Source organism: Lottia gigantea (genome assembly GCF_000327385.1).
Source record: "Lottia gigantea unplaced genomic scaffold LOTGIsca_30, whole genome shotgun sequence".
NCBI classification, from domain to species: Eukaryota; Metazoa; Mollusca; class Gastropoda; family Lottiidae; genus Lottia; species Lottia gigantea.
The window spans coordinates 875,577-895,873 of NW_008708987.1; the positions used below are offsets into that span (position 1 = coordinate 875,577).

General features: G+C 36.0%; 3 protein-coding genes across 3 annotated transcripts; 1 reads left to right on the forward strand and 2 right to left on the reverse strand.

Annotated features, from left to right (window-relative positions):
* Window positions 1-408: 408 nt before the first annotated feature.
* On the forward strand, window positions 409-6,228 carry LOTGIDRAFT_232606 (hypothetical protein; the record flags this gene model as incomplete). The annotated part of the gene is made up of 9 exons (XM_009057484.1): window positions 409-2,031; window positions 2,577-2,706; window positions 3,086-3,183; window positions 3,490-3,615; window positions 4,042-4,206; window positions 4,523-4,706; window positions 5,104-5,257; window positions 5,510-5,694; window positions 6,047-6,228. 9 exons carry the CDS (start codon window positions 409-411, stop codon window positions 6,226-6,228), a joined length of 2,847 nt encoding a protein of 948 aa, XP_009055732.1.
* Window positions 6,229-7,484: 1,256 nt separating this feature from the next.
* On the reverse strand, window positions 7,485-11,806 carry LOTGIDRAFT_161633 (hypothetical protein; the record flags this gene model as incomplete). The annotated part of the gene is made up of 10 exons (XM_009057485.1): window positions 7,485-7,588; window positions 7,853-8,101; window positions 8,535-8,679; window positions 8,850-8,947; window positions 9,289-9,457; window positions 9,683-9,854; window positions 10,189-10,388; window positions 10,641-10,759; window positions 11,154-11,361; window positions 11,573-11,806. 10 exons carry the CDS (start codon window positions 11,804-11,806, stop codon window positions 7,485-7,487), a joined length of 1,698 nt encoding a protein of 565 aa, XP_009055733.1.
* A 1,961-nt stretch (window positions 11,807-13,767) lies between these two features.
* On the reverse strand, window positions 13,768-18,797 carry LOTGIDRAFT_232607 (hypothetical protein; the record flags this gene model as incomplete). Its single annotated transcript, XM_009057486.1, has 11 exons — window positions 13,768-14,165; window positions 14,202-14,349; window positions 14,614-14,862; window positions 15,301-15,445; window positions 15,836-15,933; window positions 16,282-16,450; window positions 16,676-16,847; window positions 17,182-17,381; window positions 17,636-17,754; window positions 18,145-18,352; window positions 18,564-18,797. 10 exons carry the CDS (start codon window positions 18,795-18,797, stop codon window positions 14,246-14,248), a joined length of 1,698 nt encoding a protein of 565 aa, XP_009055734.1. The 3' UTR covers window positions 13,768-14,165; window positions 14,202-14,245.
* Between the last annotated feature and the right edge of the window lie 1,500 nt (window positions 18,798-20,297).

The window sequence follows — 20,297 nt, forward strand, 5'->3', positions numbered from 1 at the left end:
ATTTTGATGATGTGTCTTCTAAATAGAGAGAGCAATTAAAGGAGAATAACTGCTAAAAACATTCACAGACTAAGACCACAACTGATTTCTCTAGGACTTCAATTCCCTAAAACTAAAAGGAACGATTTTATGGTATGTGGAATTTCAAAAAAGACTCTTCTTATAGATCTTCTAGGGAAGTTTTGTCAAATTTGGATCGCTGACAGAGCAAGAAATCACTTTAAAAATTTGTTGATAGAGACATTCTTCATTAATAATAATTTTGGTCACGTGATATGAGTCACATGACACTCAGGTTACAAGATGGAGGAATTCTTGAAGTTGACGGAAATTAAAAGACGTTTTTGTCATTTTGTGTCCGCGATGGAGAGGAAAAAGCGCGATCATATAGCTAAACAAGTGTGAAAAATGTTAAAGAAAAGATTAAGAAAGGTGTCAAATTCAGCGATGGATTTGGTGAATTTGTCCAAGTATACTTCTGTTCAAAAAATATTATTTGGGGGTGGGGCAATGTTGATATTGGGGTTTATATCAGGGTATTGGATAGCTTTAGTTTTATTTAGTGTATCGGTGGTGCTCGGAAATTATTTAATTGCGTATATATTGAAGAGAAACATTCCAATGAAGTCAGATTATTTGTTGTCAATTGCACATTCCATTTCAAATATTGTGGATCTTCTAAACTCCAATTCAACGTTGTTGACGTTTCCTCGCATCAATAATACTCAAAATCGCAGCATTAGCAAAGTTGACGAAGAACTGAAAAAATTAATTGATCTCATAAATCGTGATTTTATCAAGTCCTGGTTCGAAGTTTTCAGCAACGAAGAGACGTTTTTAAACGAGAGCCAGGGTCTATTTATTGAAGCTAGTCACAATCTGAAGCTGAGAATTTCTCGACTAAGTTTGCTCAAATGTGCCAAGTTATTTATAGATTTATATCGGAAACATCTTGCCTCATATCAGGTGTCGAAACTAACGTACATGAGCCTGAAGGAACCAAAGAAACGTAGAGGGAGCCAAAGCACCTCGGAAACTATTCTACGCACTTCTTCTATTGAAGAAGCTTTTAATCTGAAATTCGGGTTTCATTTTGCTTTAAAAAATTCAGAATCTGAAAGTGAATTTATTCAAAATGTGATAAAAACTATTATATGTAATCTTTTACCAGAAAATTTTATTTTTTGTCAAGGTGCTCAAATACTCGTCAATGAAATTCTTTTTACTAAAGTTATTTTAGTTTTAATTAGTAAACTAAGCACTCCTGATTTTTTATATTTGTGTCTTATAAAACTCACTTCGGAACATACTGAATTAACCAATAAAAACAACTCTAAAAATGAGCAAAAGGGAGAGAACTCTAATGTCGACCACAAGGGAGATAACTTGAGAGAAGCAGAAATGGATCAGGATGTGTTTCAAGACATACATGACGAGGAGACTGAGAACACCAACATCAACCAATCAGATACCTCGAAACTCAACTCTGCTGATGTGAAAACGGGTTGTGGGACGTCAGATGATTTTCAAATCCCTTTAACTATGATTAAAAGTGGGACACCGTTGATCAGGGTACAAGATGTCGACAGTGAAGAAGGAGGAGGTAACTCTCTTGATACGAAGAGCCTTTCCAATGAAATTTCAGAATGCAATGATCATGAACTTAAAAATATTGACAAAGATTTCAATTCCAGCACGGAGATTTATCATGACGTCAATGACAGTGACGAAATGTCCTCAGAACATGACGATAATGACGTCAACAAACGCCTGGAAAATCTCATCCGAAAAAGTCAAGAAATTGAAGACAAAGGCACTTTTTATCTGGATGAAGATTCAAAGTCTGATAATTCTAGTCTAGAGGGGTTAATTATTGAGAGCCCTGGGGTGGAATTTAACCCCCTGATTGAAATGTCTGATGGTATTGAAGTTATTGACAGTAGTCTAATATTTCAAGGTGTTTCTATAGCTGATACAGAAACTGTGGCTGAATATCGCAGCCAGAATCATTACACACTTTATATTGTTCAGGTAAGAGACTTTCAGAACTTGATGACTTTTTAAAATACTTTTATTTTGACAGTTCTCAAAAATATCCGTGCTTATATATAAAAATATAATTCTATGAAATAAAATCCTTATGACCTTTAACAACCTCAACTGATCATAAGAGAAGATTTTTGTGTTTCCAAAACTCTTCTTTGCTGCATGTCAAATCTCTGAGCAATAATAATCTTTAGTGAAAGAAACTGTAGTTTGCACTCCTTTTTACCCTGGAATTAATCTGGAGTAATGTTATCCTGAATTAGGGCCGTATGCAGAGCTCTTTCCTCTTACCTTGACTAAAGTTGAACTTTGACTAAAGTCGAACTTTACAAAGATAGGTTTAAGGCTTTCATTTTCTATATTTGATAGTCAAATTTAAGCACGACTTTCGTAAAGATCGACCAGTGCATACCTAAAGTTTGACTTATGTCTAACTTTAGTCAAAGTTTAGGTAAAATACGAGCGCTGCATATGGCCCTTAGTACTAGTAGTACAACTTATTCTACATTCTATTTCATCTATATTTTTAGTTTGAGGCGATGTATTTCTCTGACTCAGGGCCAGTAGTTAAAACAGGGAAAGTTAAAAGACGTTTTCGTGAATTTGTTAATTTAAATTCTAGACTTGAAAGCAGTACATATTATAAAAATCTTCTCAAAGGTAAGATGTAACTCGCAATCATCAATTTATTCAACTCCCGTTGGTCAACTTGCAAATCTTTTTAAAATTTTCATCTTATTCACCTTATTTATTTTTGATTCAGAATGGTCATTTTATTATTGAAATTGTTAAGGCCTATTTTCAAGCCTCAATTTTTCTTTGGGTCAACTGGAATTAGCCTGAAAGATAACTTTCACATGCCGACCAAGATAAGAACCCATGCCCACCACCATTTGTTAGAAGTAACTAGCAAAGATTTCAACGCTCTTACTGATTGTGCTACATCCCTTTCCTCTTGTAGATTAATCTTATCTATATTGCTTTCTGGGCAAATTATGATTTAATCTGGTATTTTGATAAATTTCAAAATTATTTTTAGATGTGAAAGGACCAAAAAGATGGCAGAATCTACCATTTAAAAATATGGACAAGGAAAATGTAGAATATAGAAGAATTTTCCTGGAACAATTTCTTAAGGTATAAATTTTAACATATTTTCAGTCCAGTACCCTACAGATTTTCAGACATCAATGGCACCTGTCTCAGCATTAGAGGCATTGCTTTTGGAAATTGTGGGAATTGAATTGGTGTATCGAAAAGAGAAGAGTCTATAATGATTATACACATACAAAGACTAGAAAACCTTTTGGAATCTGTTTAATTTTCAACACTTCTTTTGGCCCTGGCCCAGTTTGATCAGCCCTGTGTATGGTATGTATGTTTAAGTGAGCACTATACAGAGTATATATAGAATATTTATTATTTCTTATATTTGAATTTTAGAGTTTAATAGAAATAGAAGCTATTTGTAACGGACCAGAGTTACGAGAGTTTCTAGCCTACGAAGGAGATTCTCATATTGCTTTTGTTAAAAAACCAGCTGAAATCACAGTCCCAAGAATTGATAAGGTAAGTTGATTATTTGATGAAAATAGAGAAGTTTCTTTGAAGAGCCAGTCTAATTCTGAAGTTATTCTGTTTCAACAGAACAAAATTCAACATGTCAGCCTTTCCTACCTGCATTAAAATATCTTGAAGGTTTATCTTGACCTATGCTGGAATTGAACACTAGACTTTAGCAAGCATCTTTTTGATTAGCACCTCCTTAAGAAATTAGTGATTAACATTTTTATCTCTGGGTTATATCTCTGGGTTATATCTCTGATTTATATCCTTGATTTATATCCTTGATTTAAATTCTTGAATTATATCCTTGAATTATATCCTTGATATATAGCCTTGATATATAGCCTTGATTTATAGCCTTGATTTATATCCTTAAATCCTTGATTTATATCCTTGATTTATATCTTTGATTTATATCTCTCATTTCAGATGTTAGCACGAACAGTGTCTGGTATGTTTGACAAGATAAAATCACTTCCAGGTCTGTCTCAAGATATGATTTCTGGAATTGTTCGTAGAGAAAATTCGGTTGATAAAAAACTGAATGAAAATACACAAGAACTTGATAAAATAGATGTAGATGTTGATACTCAGGTAAGAGGGTATCTTTTCAGGGGCAGACTGAGGGGTGAGGGGCAGAGGGGTGAGGGGCCCTATAACTCTATATAATTACAGATAAAAATTTGGAAGGGATTTTTTTTTCAAGAAATATTTTCTTTTGCCTCTTTGAATTTATTGAAAACTATACTAGCCTAATTTAATGAAAATTGAGTAAAGGTAGGGAAAGTAACAAGCATGGAGAGTCTAGTTGGGCAATGGGATGGGGCCAGAGGAAACTCAAGCTGCTCAATTCACCCCTTTAACTCTCCCTCTTCATATCGCTTATAGTTTTACAATATTTTGATTCTAGGATTCCCCTTACCCAAACCAGCTAGACAAGTTTATATATCAAAGAGGTTGTGGTACCACGGTAACCAGACATCAGACGCCAGAAGGGGAGAAGAAAACAGCAGAATTACGTCTTGACATGTTATCTAAGTTGCCACGGTTACCATGTGATGGTTCGGAGTCACCAGATTCTCCTCTAGAGAAAGGTGGGTAAAATTCTTAAAAGGTTTGATACACTCACTTCTTTGAAAGCAGATCTATATTATATCTACCCAATTCTTTTGTCTGCACTTTTTTTATGTAAACAATAAGATTTATTATTGTTAGATTCCAGAGCTGTTTTTTGATTGGCTTATTGATATGACTGAAAAATACATGTTTACAAGGATAACAACTTAGGTCTCCGAGGATCATTCTTAAGAGGTGGAATTTGGCCAAACCTCTTGACCTTGATCTTTCCTTGATTATCTGTACACATTTATATCTGGTCCATTTTGCGTTGATCTTTCCCTGATTATTCATACCTATTTACAGCTAACTTTACTGTTGTACTAGTATCTGACCTTCACAATTATTGGTTATAAATTTCATATTTTTTTTTAGAATTATCAATTGAAACTAAAAGTGAGCGCAATTCACCATTGTGTGAGAGTGTCCTCAATCTGATGGTACAGCTGGGAGAAGGTCACGATTTATGGATCTGTCGACAGCGAGTGTTAACTGTCATTAAAATATCACTTGGCCGTGCTATTGACAGGTGAATAATACTAGTTATTATGTGGAAGGGCAATGATCCTTCTTCATATTTATGCAGATGACTTTCCTGGAGTTCTTTCAAATATATTTCATAAACTGGCAGACATGTTCACAACATGACAGAAAAAAATTCTGCTGCCACAACCAGAGTTCTGCTCACACCTCAGTTTTGCAAGCTAACTGATGAATGCTTAAAAATATTTACAAACTTATATCAAAAGAAATTTCATGAGATTTTGTATATTTATTGTAGGTTTCTACAAGACCAGCTAGGTCGAGTAACCACAGAAGATCAATGGGAATATTACTTGTCTTTGATACGAGAAATAATATGGCCGAATGGAAAACTAGCAGATGAGTTTCCACCAATTAAAACAGAACTTGAAAAAGAGGTTACAAAACAAAAAGCTAAGGATTGTCTGCTGGAATTTTTCCCAGGTAAAGATTGATTGCATATTAATTTGTCAAAACAGTATTGATGATCGTGTGCAGTTTGAATTTTCAAGTTCTGAGATTTTAGATTAGCTAATTTTATTGGGTTTCATTTGCTTTTAATCTTTTATGTTAAATGTCTTACAAAAATGTCAAAATGGGACCTGGTTTTGATGATATTTAGCTAAAATTACACCATGGAACAAGAAAGGGAAAAATGGAGAACAATAATAATTGATTATTTAGGAAGTTTGGTCTGTATAATTCTTTTGAGTGGCTTCCCCCACTAGTCTGAGGGAATTCTATCCAATCTTTAGGCATGTGATCTATACAAACATCTATTTGTTTATTTTTTTAGGATGGTTTAAACAGATAGTAGGACTGGATGAGATGGAGCATGGAGTAGACCAGATCATACAGTCTTTACAGCATGAAAAACTCAATAAACAGTTCCTATTTCTCCTCATAGAAACGTTAATGGAAGAGATTTTCCCAGAAATCGACAGTGCTCAACTACAATCCAGTATTTTATCATCCTGATTTTCAATTAAAAAAAAACATTATTTCTTGCTACTTGTGTTTATTTTTCTGTTCAAAATGTCTATAGCATTATTGTTATTCATTGGAACTTGAATTCTAATTAATATTAGACCAAACACAACCAAACTTTTTTTTATTAGCTTTTTTTTAAATAGTGCCACTGTTAGGGTCTAACCACAGCCCTCTTGAATGTTCATCAAATTAACCTTTTGACCTAACTCGACGTCTGCTTTGACCAATCAAATTGCTACCTTCTCCAGCACTGGCATTTTGTGACTCAGTGTTTATAAGGTGAGGTCAAAAGGTCAATTTGATGAAGCTTCAAGGGGACTGTTGTTAGACCTAAGCTGAAGTGGTTATTATATTAAAATAAAAAGCTAACAAAAAAACGGAATAACTAATTCATTTAAACAAAATACATTTTTGATTTCGTTTAATGAATAACTTAATTTGATTAATTGATCATGAACAATAAAACAAATAGTAATTAGTGAGACAATATTTCAAGCTTATAACCATAGTCGTTTTAAAAAAAAAAGCCATCGGCTGAAAAAATTCGAATAACGTTGCTCAGAAAGGTTAAAATTTGTAAAAAAAAATTCCCTAAAATCTAAAAGCTTCACTAAAGATTTCATTAAAAATAAAATAGCTCATTTAATAAACCAAAACACAGAAAGTTTAAAAGTGGTTTAATGTACGGTGGTTTGTTAGGACATGTTAAATTTTTTTTTTTTGATTCTATTTATTATTTCATTTTTATCTGCTGAATTATGATTTATTTCTACTATTTTTCATGAATTGACATTTTTTTTTATTCTGTAAACAAAAATGATAATTCAGAATACAAAAATGAAAAATAAGTAGAATTGAATCATAATTAAAAAAAATTAATCATGTCCTAAACAAACCACCGTATTAATGTGACCACAAAATTATTTCATTATTATTTAAAATATAAAAGGTTCACGTAAAGATGAGGTATCTAAAACTCATTGAAAAAAATAATAAAAAAACCCAACAACAAAATACACAGATAGTTTTAAAGTGGTAAACATTGCCACAATATTATTTCATGATTGTTTGTTAATATTCTAAATATAGAATTAACGTAAAGATGAGGTAAGAGCTCACAAACAGATAGTAAAAAGGATAAAGGTAACAAAATCCTTGTTTCCTTAATTGTTTTCTATAAAAAAAATCTTCGACGAATTTCTGAAACAGGCTGCCTTTGATCTTTGTGTTGAGATAGAAATAAGTTATTCTCTTAATTGACGACGGAGAATTTTGCCACTGGGTGATTTTGGAATAACATCAATAAATTCGACACCACCCCGTAATCTTTTGTGTTGAGCAACTTTCTCTGAAAAATATAGTGAGGATTAATCAGAAAATTCGGTTGCATGTCCAAAATGTGTTCAGAAATTAATTGAATACAACTTGCGATAATCTAAATCTACCAACAATAATGAAATTGATAGAGAATTGTATTGAAAACTACTTAGTAACAAAACTGAGCGGTCTTCAATATAAAAAATCATATATTTTCCCCCTGCCGAAAAACTGTACGTTTGTATATCTTTGACGTCTCTAGTCTTTTCTATGGCTTTTTAATAGCAAAACTTACCTTCTACAAATTTCAAGATGCCATCTTCCTGAACGTTTGTATTGGGTTTCCTGACAATGAAAGCTTTGGGAAGTTCCCCAGTACCAGCATCCTGAACACCGATAACAGCCGCATCTTGGACACTAGGATGAGTCAGCAGAATAGCTTCGAGTTCAGCTGGTGGTACTTGAAATCCTTTATATTTGATCAACTCTTTGAGTCTGTCCTCTATTACCAGGTTCCCCTCCTCACAGAAGAAACCAATATCACCTACAACAAAGATTAAATTAAATGAATGGAGCATTAAGTTCTTGCATTTCTTTACAGCCATTTGATATATCACAATGACAGGCTGCAAATATCTTTGACCTAAGAATAAACAGGCGACTACCAACAGCTGCCTTTGTGTAACGCACTGTGCTAGCTAAACGGACACAACTCTCGCTCTTACAAACACAGGTGCTTAGGTCGAAAAATGCCCCTTACGACTTGAGCCCTCTTTGACATTACATCCTTACTGTAAGGATCAAGGGGGTCAAGTCGTAAGGGACATTTTTCTACCCCAGCGTATCCGCTTCCATATTTGTAAGACATGATGTACGAATCCGTATATCACTTGGAGGAATTAGGTGGGTTAGAGAAGCCGACAGGGTGTCTGTACTGTCTCCTAGTCCTAGAATGCTAAAATAGACTGATAACTTACCGGTATGTAGCCAACCATCGCTATCTATCATATCATCTGTAGCCTGTTGATTATTCAGATAACCTTTCATCACTTGAGGACCCTTGATACATATCTCACCTTCTTCACCTGGCCCCAAACTTCTTCCTGTCTCCACATCTTTAACCTAGAACATGACAGGAACGCAATGATTTTAACAGTATATCCGTTACAGATAGAAACCTTTCCCCCAGCACTCTTGTCGTTTGTAAATCTGGCACCGTTAATTCCGTGTCATCAGAGCAATCAGAAACTTTCTTTCTTAAAATTAGAAATAATAAAATATGTTATATCTACCTTAGCTGTAGAGTTACAGACGACAGGACCATTAGATCCTAATTTAGCAGGTGGATTATCTATAGCTATCACAGGAGATGTTTCTGTTAAACCATAACCTATTGGGGTGTAAACAAATTGGAATATTTGAAGAAAAAAAAACAACGCTTTCTGTGTTTTGCTGGGTTCATGAATGCAGATGCTCATCTGTACAGCAACATCATGTAGTTTGCATGGTGGCGTTTCTATGAATTATGTAGAGGGGCCTAGTTAGGGCCAGAGATTTACAGTCAAAAACTGAGGAGGGCAAAGCCATCGGGTCAGTTTTACAAGGACAGCGTCAAAAGACACCATTATTCGGGTGTAAACAATATGAGATTAGGGTGTTCATTCTTACAACAGGTGTTGAACTTTATCACTAGTCTCAGTGCAGTTCGCGGTTATCCTGTTGATTTCTTACCTTGGTAGATCGGAAGTTCATGTCTATCTGTGAATTCTTTTGACAGACCAACACCTAGAGGAGCAGCACCACTAACAATATATTTCAAATTCTGTACACATTCTTTAGATACTGAGGGGTGTTTGGCCATAAACAATAGAATTGGTGGAACAGCGTGAAGAATAGATATCTACAATAGAGGTTGATTTAAATTCATTTTCCTACGCCCTGGAGTTATAATAAGTGAAATTGAGGTATTCAATGGACAATGCCACTTTACTTCCCTAGTTGATACATCTCTATCATTCGGCAATTCTCGGCAGTTTCCGTAAAGCTGAATCTGTGTATAGTTCATGTACTCATGGTATTGGGGTTTCATGATTTCCAAGGCAAGAAGTTTGGTCATTTGACGTACCTTTTGTTCTTGTAAAGCTCTAAGGAATACAGGTGGATCAAATTTAGGCAGTGTTATAAGAGGACAACCATTATCTATAGCACCAAACTGTACTGGTATCATTCCATAAATATGATAAAATGGTAAAATTCCTAAAAATCTGTCCACTCCTTGTTTTATGTCTACTGATAATCTGAAATACAGGAAATTGGTACGTTTTCTAAATGGCATTGTAAAAAAGTTTTCTTAAAAATTTATGTGTATCAGGGACACTGATAGCAACGATTTGCACCTTTCCAATTTTCAATCAGACATAGTGTGGATCTTGCAATTCCACCTACGCTAAGCACTTTATGAAAGCGTTTGAATTTGTATAAAATGACGCCATTTGCTTGGTCGTGGATTCTAATCAAAGTCGGTGTGTGAATACCCAGGTGACATTATTCAAATCGACAGATAATTCGGGAAAGATCAAGGCCAAGTTGTTATCCCCCGTAAAAAAACGGTTGTTTCTTTTTTTTTCTTACTTGACTTGATACAGGTTAGCTATACAATTATGATGTGTTAACATCACTCCTTTCGGTAGCCCTGTGGTACCACTGGAATAGGGTAAAATCAGAATATCGTTTTTAGGATCTATAGAAACATCAGGAAACATGGTACCGTCATCTTTTAGAAGTTCTGACACTGGACGACAACCTTCTGCTTCTCCGAGTATAAAGATTTCCTGAAAATCGAAAAGTCAATTAGTAAAATGCAGACCCGCAGATACAGGAGGGCATGAGGGGCAAAGGTTCACGGGGATCCTTCTTACCAGTTGGTCATTTGTCAAACCTTTTGGCATCGATCTTTTCCAGATTACGGATTACCTGTTCCCATTCACAGCTCTGTCGATGGGAATTTCACTCAACCATTGTTGAATTGTAGAAGGTCTATTTCTGAAAATAATGTCCGAATGTTTTCAATATGGAAAACGTACCTTGACACTTGATGCTAAGGATTGTTTGCTGTTGATGGCTTCTTTTAAATTTGGTAACAGAGGAAGGATGGTAAAGGCTGCCTTGGCTTTGGAATGTTCTAATTGTATTGCTAGTTCTCCTGTGGATAATAAGGCAGTTACATTAAAATACAATTATCAAAATATGTGTTAGAAGACTCTTTGAAATTGACGTCTGTCGCACAGTTGCAAGTTGGCGTCGGATAGCCTAATCTGGAACGGAATGTATCGCTGTCTGGCTTTTGCCTACCACAGTAATTGATGTGAAGCTCAAAACGCTTTCGGCAGCATCTCTTAGGTTGTATACTAAGGTTGTCTAACCTCAGGGTCCATTTATAGCGGGGATGACTGGAATAAGTCTCACAAAGAAAAGGGAATTTTTGACACTCATATTCTGGACCAGAAAGCCACGTCATGATAGCTGAACTATTATTTTTTACTTCAATCTAATATGGCTGACACTGGCAGCCATCTTGAAATGAACGAAATCATTACCTGGAGTGTATGAAGGATTGGCCGGGGTGACAATAACTCCTATAGAAGATGCTGCTAGCATTATAATAGAATATTCTGGTACATTGGCACTGTAGACTGCTATAACATCACCCTTCTTGTACCCCAGCCTAGTTAGAGCACTGGCTACCTTTATAGCTGCCCCTTTCATTACAGTATAACTATAGTTTCTTCCCGATTCAAAATCTATCTGTTAATTAGAATAACAATATTATACGACTGTGTTTGGCACAATGGTCATTTTCTCCGGTCAAATTATTTTGTCCAAGAGTTCTTAGATGAAAGCACGGGCCGAGGAGAGTGCTTAGGTTGAACCGTCGAATAAATGTACATATTATATTTGCTTTACCAGCCTAAATCGCATAAATGTCACGCTAAGCGATACAAGGTCTTCTACTTACCACAGCTGTATTGTCTTTGAATTCATCACATCTAGAGAAGATGTACTCCGAGAAGGAGACATTGGGTATGTCAGCATTAGCAATGGGACTTCGAACAATGTTCTCTTTAGACCAAACACTCTGTTGTCGAACTTGGTTGTTGATATGTGGAAATCGACATCTTGGATGGTGAGTGATCTGGTTTGAGGATGTTTTACACCAGGTCAACAATCGTTCAGCTGATGATCTCTTCATTTTCTATCGTTCTGGAAAACATTTAACACTCACGTTGAAAAACGGTTGAGTTTTACATCCTAATATACCTTAATGATATATACATGTGATGAAATGATATGAGGCTGAACGTCTTCTCTTGGTACTTACTCCTCCAATTAATTCTACCTCACCCGTCACTCCGTCAGTGAGTTCGTCACTCACTTTATTGAAAGGATGAAATAAATTGTAGTTTTTACTAATGTTCTGTGTCTTATTGAAAGAATGAAATCAAAGCAACTTTAAAAGTCTTTCTGTTCTGCATCTTATTTAGCTGTAGAAATTGAAATATATTATATATGTAGTTTAACGACCTATTATACTGTACCATCAAATGAAAAGCAGCTTTTAGTCGTTCTGTTTTACACCTTATTTAACTACGGAAATTAAATTGTAATATTGCGTTGTATTGTCGTTACGGTTACCCTGTGCACAGCTTAGGTAAGCAGCATCCTATTCTATAGTTACAGGCCCGTAGCCACAACGTAATTATTCCGGGGTGGGGGGCAAGTGATATATTCGGAGGGGGAATGAGGGAGTGGGGGTGGTCGATTGCGGGAAGGGGTGAAATATTCAACTAAGATGTCCTGGGGCATCGAACTGTTACTATCACTTTTTCGAGTAAACAAAAACAAACTTTATTTAATAGGCGTATCTGATTCAAGAATGTTAAGGAGAGCCCAGGATATCTTTCATGTTTTGGAACACTCCAGTGCCTTGTAAGAAATTATCCTACCCATGTCCCGAAACGGAGGCACTGTGGCCCCTTTCTTTGCTATGTACAATACATGCAGCTAAGTTGGTGATATACTTACGTATCTCGTAGGCTCAACCGATAGCAAGTTGAAATTTCGTCTGCTAGGCGTTTAGGTGCCAAAGGTTCGAATCTTCCTTTAGATATGAAATATTCTGATGCCACTGCCAGTATTTCCGAGAGTCGCCTTGTGTTTGCTTTCAGCTCCTATCACAATATACTCAAATGCACGTAATGCACTCAATAAATGACTCCTTCGTTACCAGAGAACTATGACGTCACAATTGACAATAGACTCTGTAATGTTTTTCAATCTATCAGGCTTTGTGTTGTTTCATGATTTAACTAGCTATTCGCCCAGTTAGGAAGCATCCTTACTACTTTTTGAAATACAACTAAGACTAAGCTTCGTCTGTAGGTTATATCATATAAAATTAGGCCTATTAGGAATAAAGTGACGACATTGAATTTGATAATGTAAAAAAATTATCGAAGGTCCTTATCACTGCTCTTCCCTAGCGGAATATAATCGGTAATTTGTTACAAGTTGGTAAATGTACAATAACTTGTTATATTAAAGATAAAACTAATAAAAACAACGAAAGTTTGGTCTAATTTTAATTAGACACTGACTCATATACAATCTTCAAATTGATTACTTACAATTTAGTGTGAAGTAGAATATATTATAAAACTATTGGAGAAGAGGACCTCTAGTTTAATGTTAAATAAAACAGAAAAAAATATGTACAAATTTATTAACATTACTATGTAAAAATAAAACAACAAAAACATTTAACTTTACAACACAATGTAGACGATTGGCGAAGGAGCCAAAACAATGACATTTTCCGATTTAAGGAATATAGTGCGATAGCCCGACTTGTCCCTAACCTGTTCGTCAGGCGTGATATATGGTTCCCGGGACAGTGGTTTGAGGATATAATATCGTTGTTGTGATATCCGTACCACGTCTGAGGAACCACTGTGGCGATATTACGTCTGAGGAACCACTGTGACGATACCACGTCTGAGGAAACACCATATTTCAAGCTTTCAACATAACCATAATCGTTTTAAAAAAAAAGCCACTGGCTGAACAAATTCGAATAACGTTGCTCACAAAGGCTAAAATTTGTAAAAAAAAAAATTCTGCAATTTAAAAGCTGCACTAAAATTATCAAAGTACATGTTAAAGATTTCATTAAAATCTAAAATAAAAATTTAACGAAAATAAGAGGTATCTATAACTCATTTAAAAAACTAAAACACAGAAAAATTTAAAAGTGGTTTAATGTGACCACAAAATTATTTCATTATTATTTAAAATATAAAAGTTCACGTAAAGATGAGGTATCTAAAACTCATTAAAAAAAATAATAAAAAAACCCAACAACAAAATACACAGATAGTTTTAAAGTGGTAAACATTGCCACAATATTATTTCATGATTGTTTGTTAATATTCTAAATATAGAATTAACGTAAAGATGATTTATGGGGTTAAAAACAGATAGTAAAAAGGATAAAGGCAACAAAATCCTTGTTTCGTTAATTGTTTTCTATAAAAAAAATCTTCGACGAATTTCCGTCTAACTAAAAAAAAAAAAAGCTTATGAGCATCCTGAAACAGGCTGCCTTTGATCTTTGTGTTGAGATAGAAATAAGTTATTCTCTTAATTGACGACGGAGAATTTTGCCACTGGGTGATTTTGGAATAACATCGATAAATTCGACACCACCCCGTAATCTTTTGTGTTGAGCAACTTTCTCTGAAAAATATAGTGAGGATTAATCAGAAAATTCGGCAGAATGTCCAAAATGTGTTCAGAAATTAATTGAATACAACTTGCGATAATCTAAATCTACCAACAATAATGAAATTGATAGAGAATTGTATTGAAAACTACTTAGTAATAAAACTGAGCGGTCTTCAATATAAAAAATCATATATTTTCCCCCTGCCGAAAAACTGTACGTTTGTATATCTTTGACGTCTCTAGTCTTTTCTATGGCTTTTTAATAGCAAAACTTACCTTCTACAAATTTCAAGATACCATCTTCCTGAACGTCTGTATTTGGTTTCCTGACAATAAAAGCTTTGGGAAGTTCCCCAGTACCAGCATCCTGAACACCGATAACAGCCGCATCTTGGACACTAGGATGAGTCAGCAGAATAGCTTCGAGTTCAGCTGGCGGTACTTGAAATCCTTTATATTTGATCAACTCTTTGAGTCTGTCCTCTATAACCAGGTTCCCCTCCTCACAGAAGTAACCAATATCACCTACAATAAAAATTAAATTAAATGAATGGAGCATTAAGTTCTTGCATTTCTTTACAGCCATTTGATATATCACAATGACAGGCTGCAAATATCTTTGAACAAAAGATAAACAGGCGACTACCAACAGCTGCCTCTGTGTAACACACTGTGCTAGCTAATCGGACACGACAACTCTTGCCCTTACAAACACAGGTGCTTGGGTCGAAAAATGCCCCTTATGACTTGACCCCTCTTTGACGTTACATCCTTACTGTAAGGATCAAGGGGGTCAAGTCGTAAGGGACACTTTTCGACCCCAGCGTCTCCGCTTCCATATTTGAAAGACATGATGTAAGGATCCGTATATCACGTCTGAGGAATTAGGTGGGGTTAGAGAAGCCGACAGGGTGTCTGTATTGTCTCCTAGTCCTAGAGTACTAAAATAGACTGATAACTTACCGGTATGTAGCCAACCATCGCTATCTATCATATCATTTGTAGCCTGTTGATTATTCAGATAACCTTTCATCACTTGAGGACCCTTGATACATATCTCACCTTCTTCACCTGGCCCCAAACTTCTTCCTGTCTCCACATCTTTAACCTAGAACATGACAGGAACGCAATGATTTTAACAGTATTTCCGTTACAGATAGAAACCTTTCTCCCAGCACTCTTGTCGTTTGTAAATCTGGCACAGTTAGTTCCGTGTCATCAGGGAAATCAGAAACGAAAAAGGGGAGGTGGAGGGCAAAGACCAGTGGCATACTAGACTTTTTCAACTGGGGGGGGGGGGGGCAAGAAGGGGCAGTGACTTGAAATGGGGGAAGGGGAGGGGGCGCCTAAGACAATCTGGGTGCCGCGCTGACTGATTTCATTCTTTTCATAGACCAAATAAATTCTTCTTTTTTTTTTATAGTCAAACACAATGCTCCTCTCACCTACATTGGATAGAAATATTAAAATTAGAAATAATAAAATATGTTATATCTACCTTGGCTGTAGAGTTACAGACGACAGGACCATTAGATCCTAATTTAGCAGGTGGATTATCTATAGCTATCACAGGAGATGTTTCTGTTAAACCATAACCTATTGGGGGGGGTAATCAAATCTTCTAATAATTTGGAATATTTGAGGAAAAACGTATTCGGTGCTTTGCTGGTTTCATGGAGGCAGATTCTCATCTTTACAGCAACATCATGTAGTTTGCACAGCGGTGTTTCTATAAATTATGTAGAGGGGCCTAGTTAGGGCCATAGATTTACAGTCAAAAACTGAGGAGGGCAAAGCCATCGGGTCAGTTTTACAAGGACAGCGTCAAAAGACACCATTGTTCGGGTGTAAACAATATGAGATTAGGGTGTTCATTCTTACAACAGGTGTTGAACTTTATCACTAGTCTCAGTGCAGTTCGCGGTTATCCAGTTGATTTCTTACCTTGGTAGATCGGAAGTTCATGTCTTTCTGTGAATTCTTTTGACAGACCAACACCTAGAGGAGCAGCACCACTTACAATATATTTCAAATTTTGTACACATTCTTTAGATACTGAGGGGTGTTTGGCCATAAACAATAGAATTGGTGGAACAGCGTGAAGAATAGATATCTACAATAGAAGTTGATTTAAATTCATTTTCCTACGCCCTGGAGTTATAATAAGTGAAATTGAGGTATTCAATGGACAATGCCACTTTACTTCCCTAGTTGATACATCTCTATCATTCGGCAATTCTTGGCAGTTTCCGTAAAGCCGAATCTGTGTATAGTTCATGTACTCATGGTATTGGGGTTTCATGATTTCCAAGGCAAGAAGTTTGGTCATTTGACGTACCTTTTGTTCTTGTAAAGCTCTAAGGAATACAGGTGGATCAAATTTAGGCAGTGTTATAAGAGGACAACCATTATCTATAGCACCAAACTGTACTGGTATCATTCCATAAATATGATAAAATGGTAAAATTCCTAAAAATCTGTCCACTCCTTGTTTTATGTCTACTGCTAATCTGAAATACAGGAAATTGGTACGTTTTCTAAATGCCATTGTAAAAAGGTTTTCTTAAAAATTCATGTGTATCAGGGACACTGATAGCAACGATTTGCACCTTTCCAATTTTCAATCAGACATAGTGTGGATCTTGCAATTCCACCTACGCTAAGCACTTTATGAAAGCGTTTGAATCTTTATAAAATGACGCCATTTGCTTGGTCGTGGATTCTAATCAAAGTCAGCGTGTGAATACAGAGGTGACATTATTCAAATCGACAGATAATTCGGGAAAGATCAAGGCCAAGTTGTTATCCCCCCGTAAAAAAACGGTTGTTTCTTTTTTTTCTTACTTGACTTGATACAGGTTAGCTATACAATTATGATGTGTTAACATCACTCCTTTCGGTAGCCCTGTGGTACCACTGGAATAGGGTAAAATCAGAATATCGTTTTTAGGATCTATAGAAACATCAGGAAACATGGTACCGTCATCTTTTAGAAGTTCTGACACTGGACGACAACCTTCTGCTTCGCCGAGTATAAAGATTTCCTGAAAATAATTCGAAAGTCAATTAGTAAAATGCAGGCCCGCAGATACAGGAGTGCATGAGGGGCAAAGGTTCACAAGGATCCATCATACCAGTTAGTTCTTTGTCAAACCTTTTGGCATAGATCTTTCCAGATTACGGATTACCTGTTCCCATTCACAGCTGTGTCGATGGAAATTTCACTCAACCATTGTTGAATTGTAGAAGGTCTATTTCTGAAAATAATGTCTGAATGTTTTCAATATGGACAACGTACCTTGACACTTGATGCTAAGGACTGTTTGCTGTTGATGGCTTCTTTTAAATTTGGTAACAGAGGAAGGATGGTAAAGGCTGCCTTGGCTTTGGAATGCTCTAACTGTATTGCTAGTTCTCCTGTGGATAATAAGGCAGTTACATTAAATACAATTATCAAATAATTGTCAGTAGACTCTGTAAGTGACGTCTGTCGCACAGTTGCAAGTTGGCGTCGGGTAGCCTAATCTGGAACGGAATGTATCGCTGTCTGGCTTTTGCCTACCACAGTAATTGATGTGAAGCTCAAAACGCTTTCGGCAGCATCTCTTAGGTTGTATACCAAGGTTGTCTAACCTCAGGGTCCATTTACAGCGGGGATGACTGGAATAAGTCTCACAAAGAAAAGGGAATTTTTGACACTCATATTCTGGACCAGAAAGCCACGTCATGATAGCTGAACTATTATTTTTTACTTCAATCTAATATGGCTGACACTGGCAGCCATCTTGAAATGAACGAAATCATTACCTGGAGTGTATGAAGGATTGGCCGGGGTGACAATAACTCCTATAGAAGATGCTGCTAGCATTATAATAGAATATTCTGGTACATTGGCACTGTAGACTGCTATAACATCACCCTTCTTGTACCCCAGCCTAGTTAGAGCACTGGCTACCTTTATAGCTGCCCCTTTCATTACAGTATAACTATAGTTTCTTCCCGATTCAAAATCTATCTGTTAATTAGAATAACAATATTATACGACTGTGTTTGGCACAATGGTCATTTTCTCCGGTCAAATTATTTTGTCCAAGAGTTCTTAGATGAAAGCACGGGCCGAGGAGAGTGCTTAGGTTGAACCGTCGAATAAATGTACATATTATATTTGCTTTACCAGCCTAAATCGCATAAATGTCACGCTAAGCGATACAAGGTCTTCTACTTACCACAGCTGTATTGTCTTTGAATTCATCACATCTAGAGAAGATGTACTCCGAGAAGGAGACATTGGGTATGTCAGCATTAGCAATGGGACTTCGAACAATGTTCTCTTTAGACCAAACACTCTGTTGTCGAACTTGGTTGTTGATATGTGGAAATCGACATCTTGGATGGTGAGTGATCTGGTTTGAGGATGTTTTACACCAGGTCAACAATCGTTCAGCGGATGATCTCTTCATTTTCTATCGTTCTGGAAAACATTTAACACTCACGTTGAAAAACGGTTGAGTTTTACATCCTAATATACCTTAATGATATATACATGTGATGAAATGATATGAGGCTGAACGTCTTCTCTTGGTACTTACTCCTCCAATTAATTCTACCTCACCCGTCACTCCGTCAGTGAGTTCGTCACTCACTTTATTGAAAGGATGAAATAAATTGTAGTTTTTACTAATGTTCTGTGTCTTATTGAAAGAATGAAATCAAAGCAACTTTAAAAGTCTTTCTGTTCTGCATCTTATTTAGCTGTAGAAATTGAAATATATTATATATGTAGTTTAACGACCTATTATACTGTACCATCAAATGAAAAGCAGCTTTTAGTCGTTCTGTTTTACACCTTATTTAACTACGGAAATTAAATTGTAATATTGCGTTGTATTGTCGTTACGGTTACCCTGTGCACAGCTTAGGTAAGCAGCATCCTATTCTATAGTTACAGGCCCGTAGCCACAACGTAATTATTCCGGGGTGGGGGGCAAGTGATATATTCGGAGGGGGAATGAGGGAGTGGGGGTGGTCGATTGCGGGAAGGGGTGAAATATTCAACTAAGATGTCCTGGGGCATCGAACTGTTACTATCACTTTTTCGAGTAAACAAAAACAAACTTTATTTAATAGGCGTATCTGATTCAAGAATGTTAAGGAGAGCCCAGGATATCTTTCATGTTTTGGAACACTCCAGTGCCTTGTAAGAAATTATCCTACCCATGTCCCGAAACGGAGGCACTGTGGCCCCTTTCTTTGCTATGTACAATACATGCAGCTAAGTTGGTGATATACTTACGTATCTCGTAGGCTCAACCGATAGCGAGTTGAAATTTCGTCTGCTAGGCGTTTAGGTGCGAAAGGTTCGAATCTTCCTTTAGATATGAAATATTCTGATGCCACTGCCAGTACTTCCGAGCGTCGCCTTGTGTTTGCTTTCAGCTCCTATCACATATACTCAAATGCATGTAATGCACTCAATAAATGACTCCTTCGCTACCAGAGAACTATGACGTCACAATTGACAATAGACTCTGTAATGTTTTTCAATCTATCAGGCTTTGTGTTGTTTCATGATTTAACTAGCTATTCGCCCAGTTAGGAAGCATCCTTACTACTTTTTGAAATACAGCTAAGACTAAGCTTCGTCTGTAGGTTATATCATATAAAATTAGGCCTATTAGGAATAAAGTGACGACATTGAATTTGATAATGTAAAAAAATTATCGAAGGTCCTTATCACTGCTCTTCCCTAGCGGAATATAATCGGTAATTTGTTACAAGTTGGTAAATGTACAATAACTTGTTATATTAAAGATAAAACTAATAAAAACAACGAAAGTTTGGTCTAATTTTAATTAGACACTGACTCATATACAATCTTCAAATTGATTACTTACAATTTAGTGTGAAGTAGAATATATTATAAAACTATTGGAGAAGGGGACCTCTAGTTTAAAAGTTTA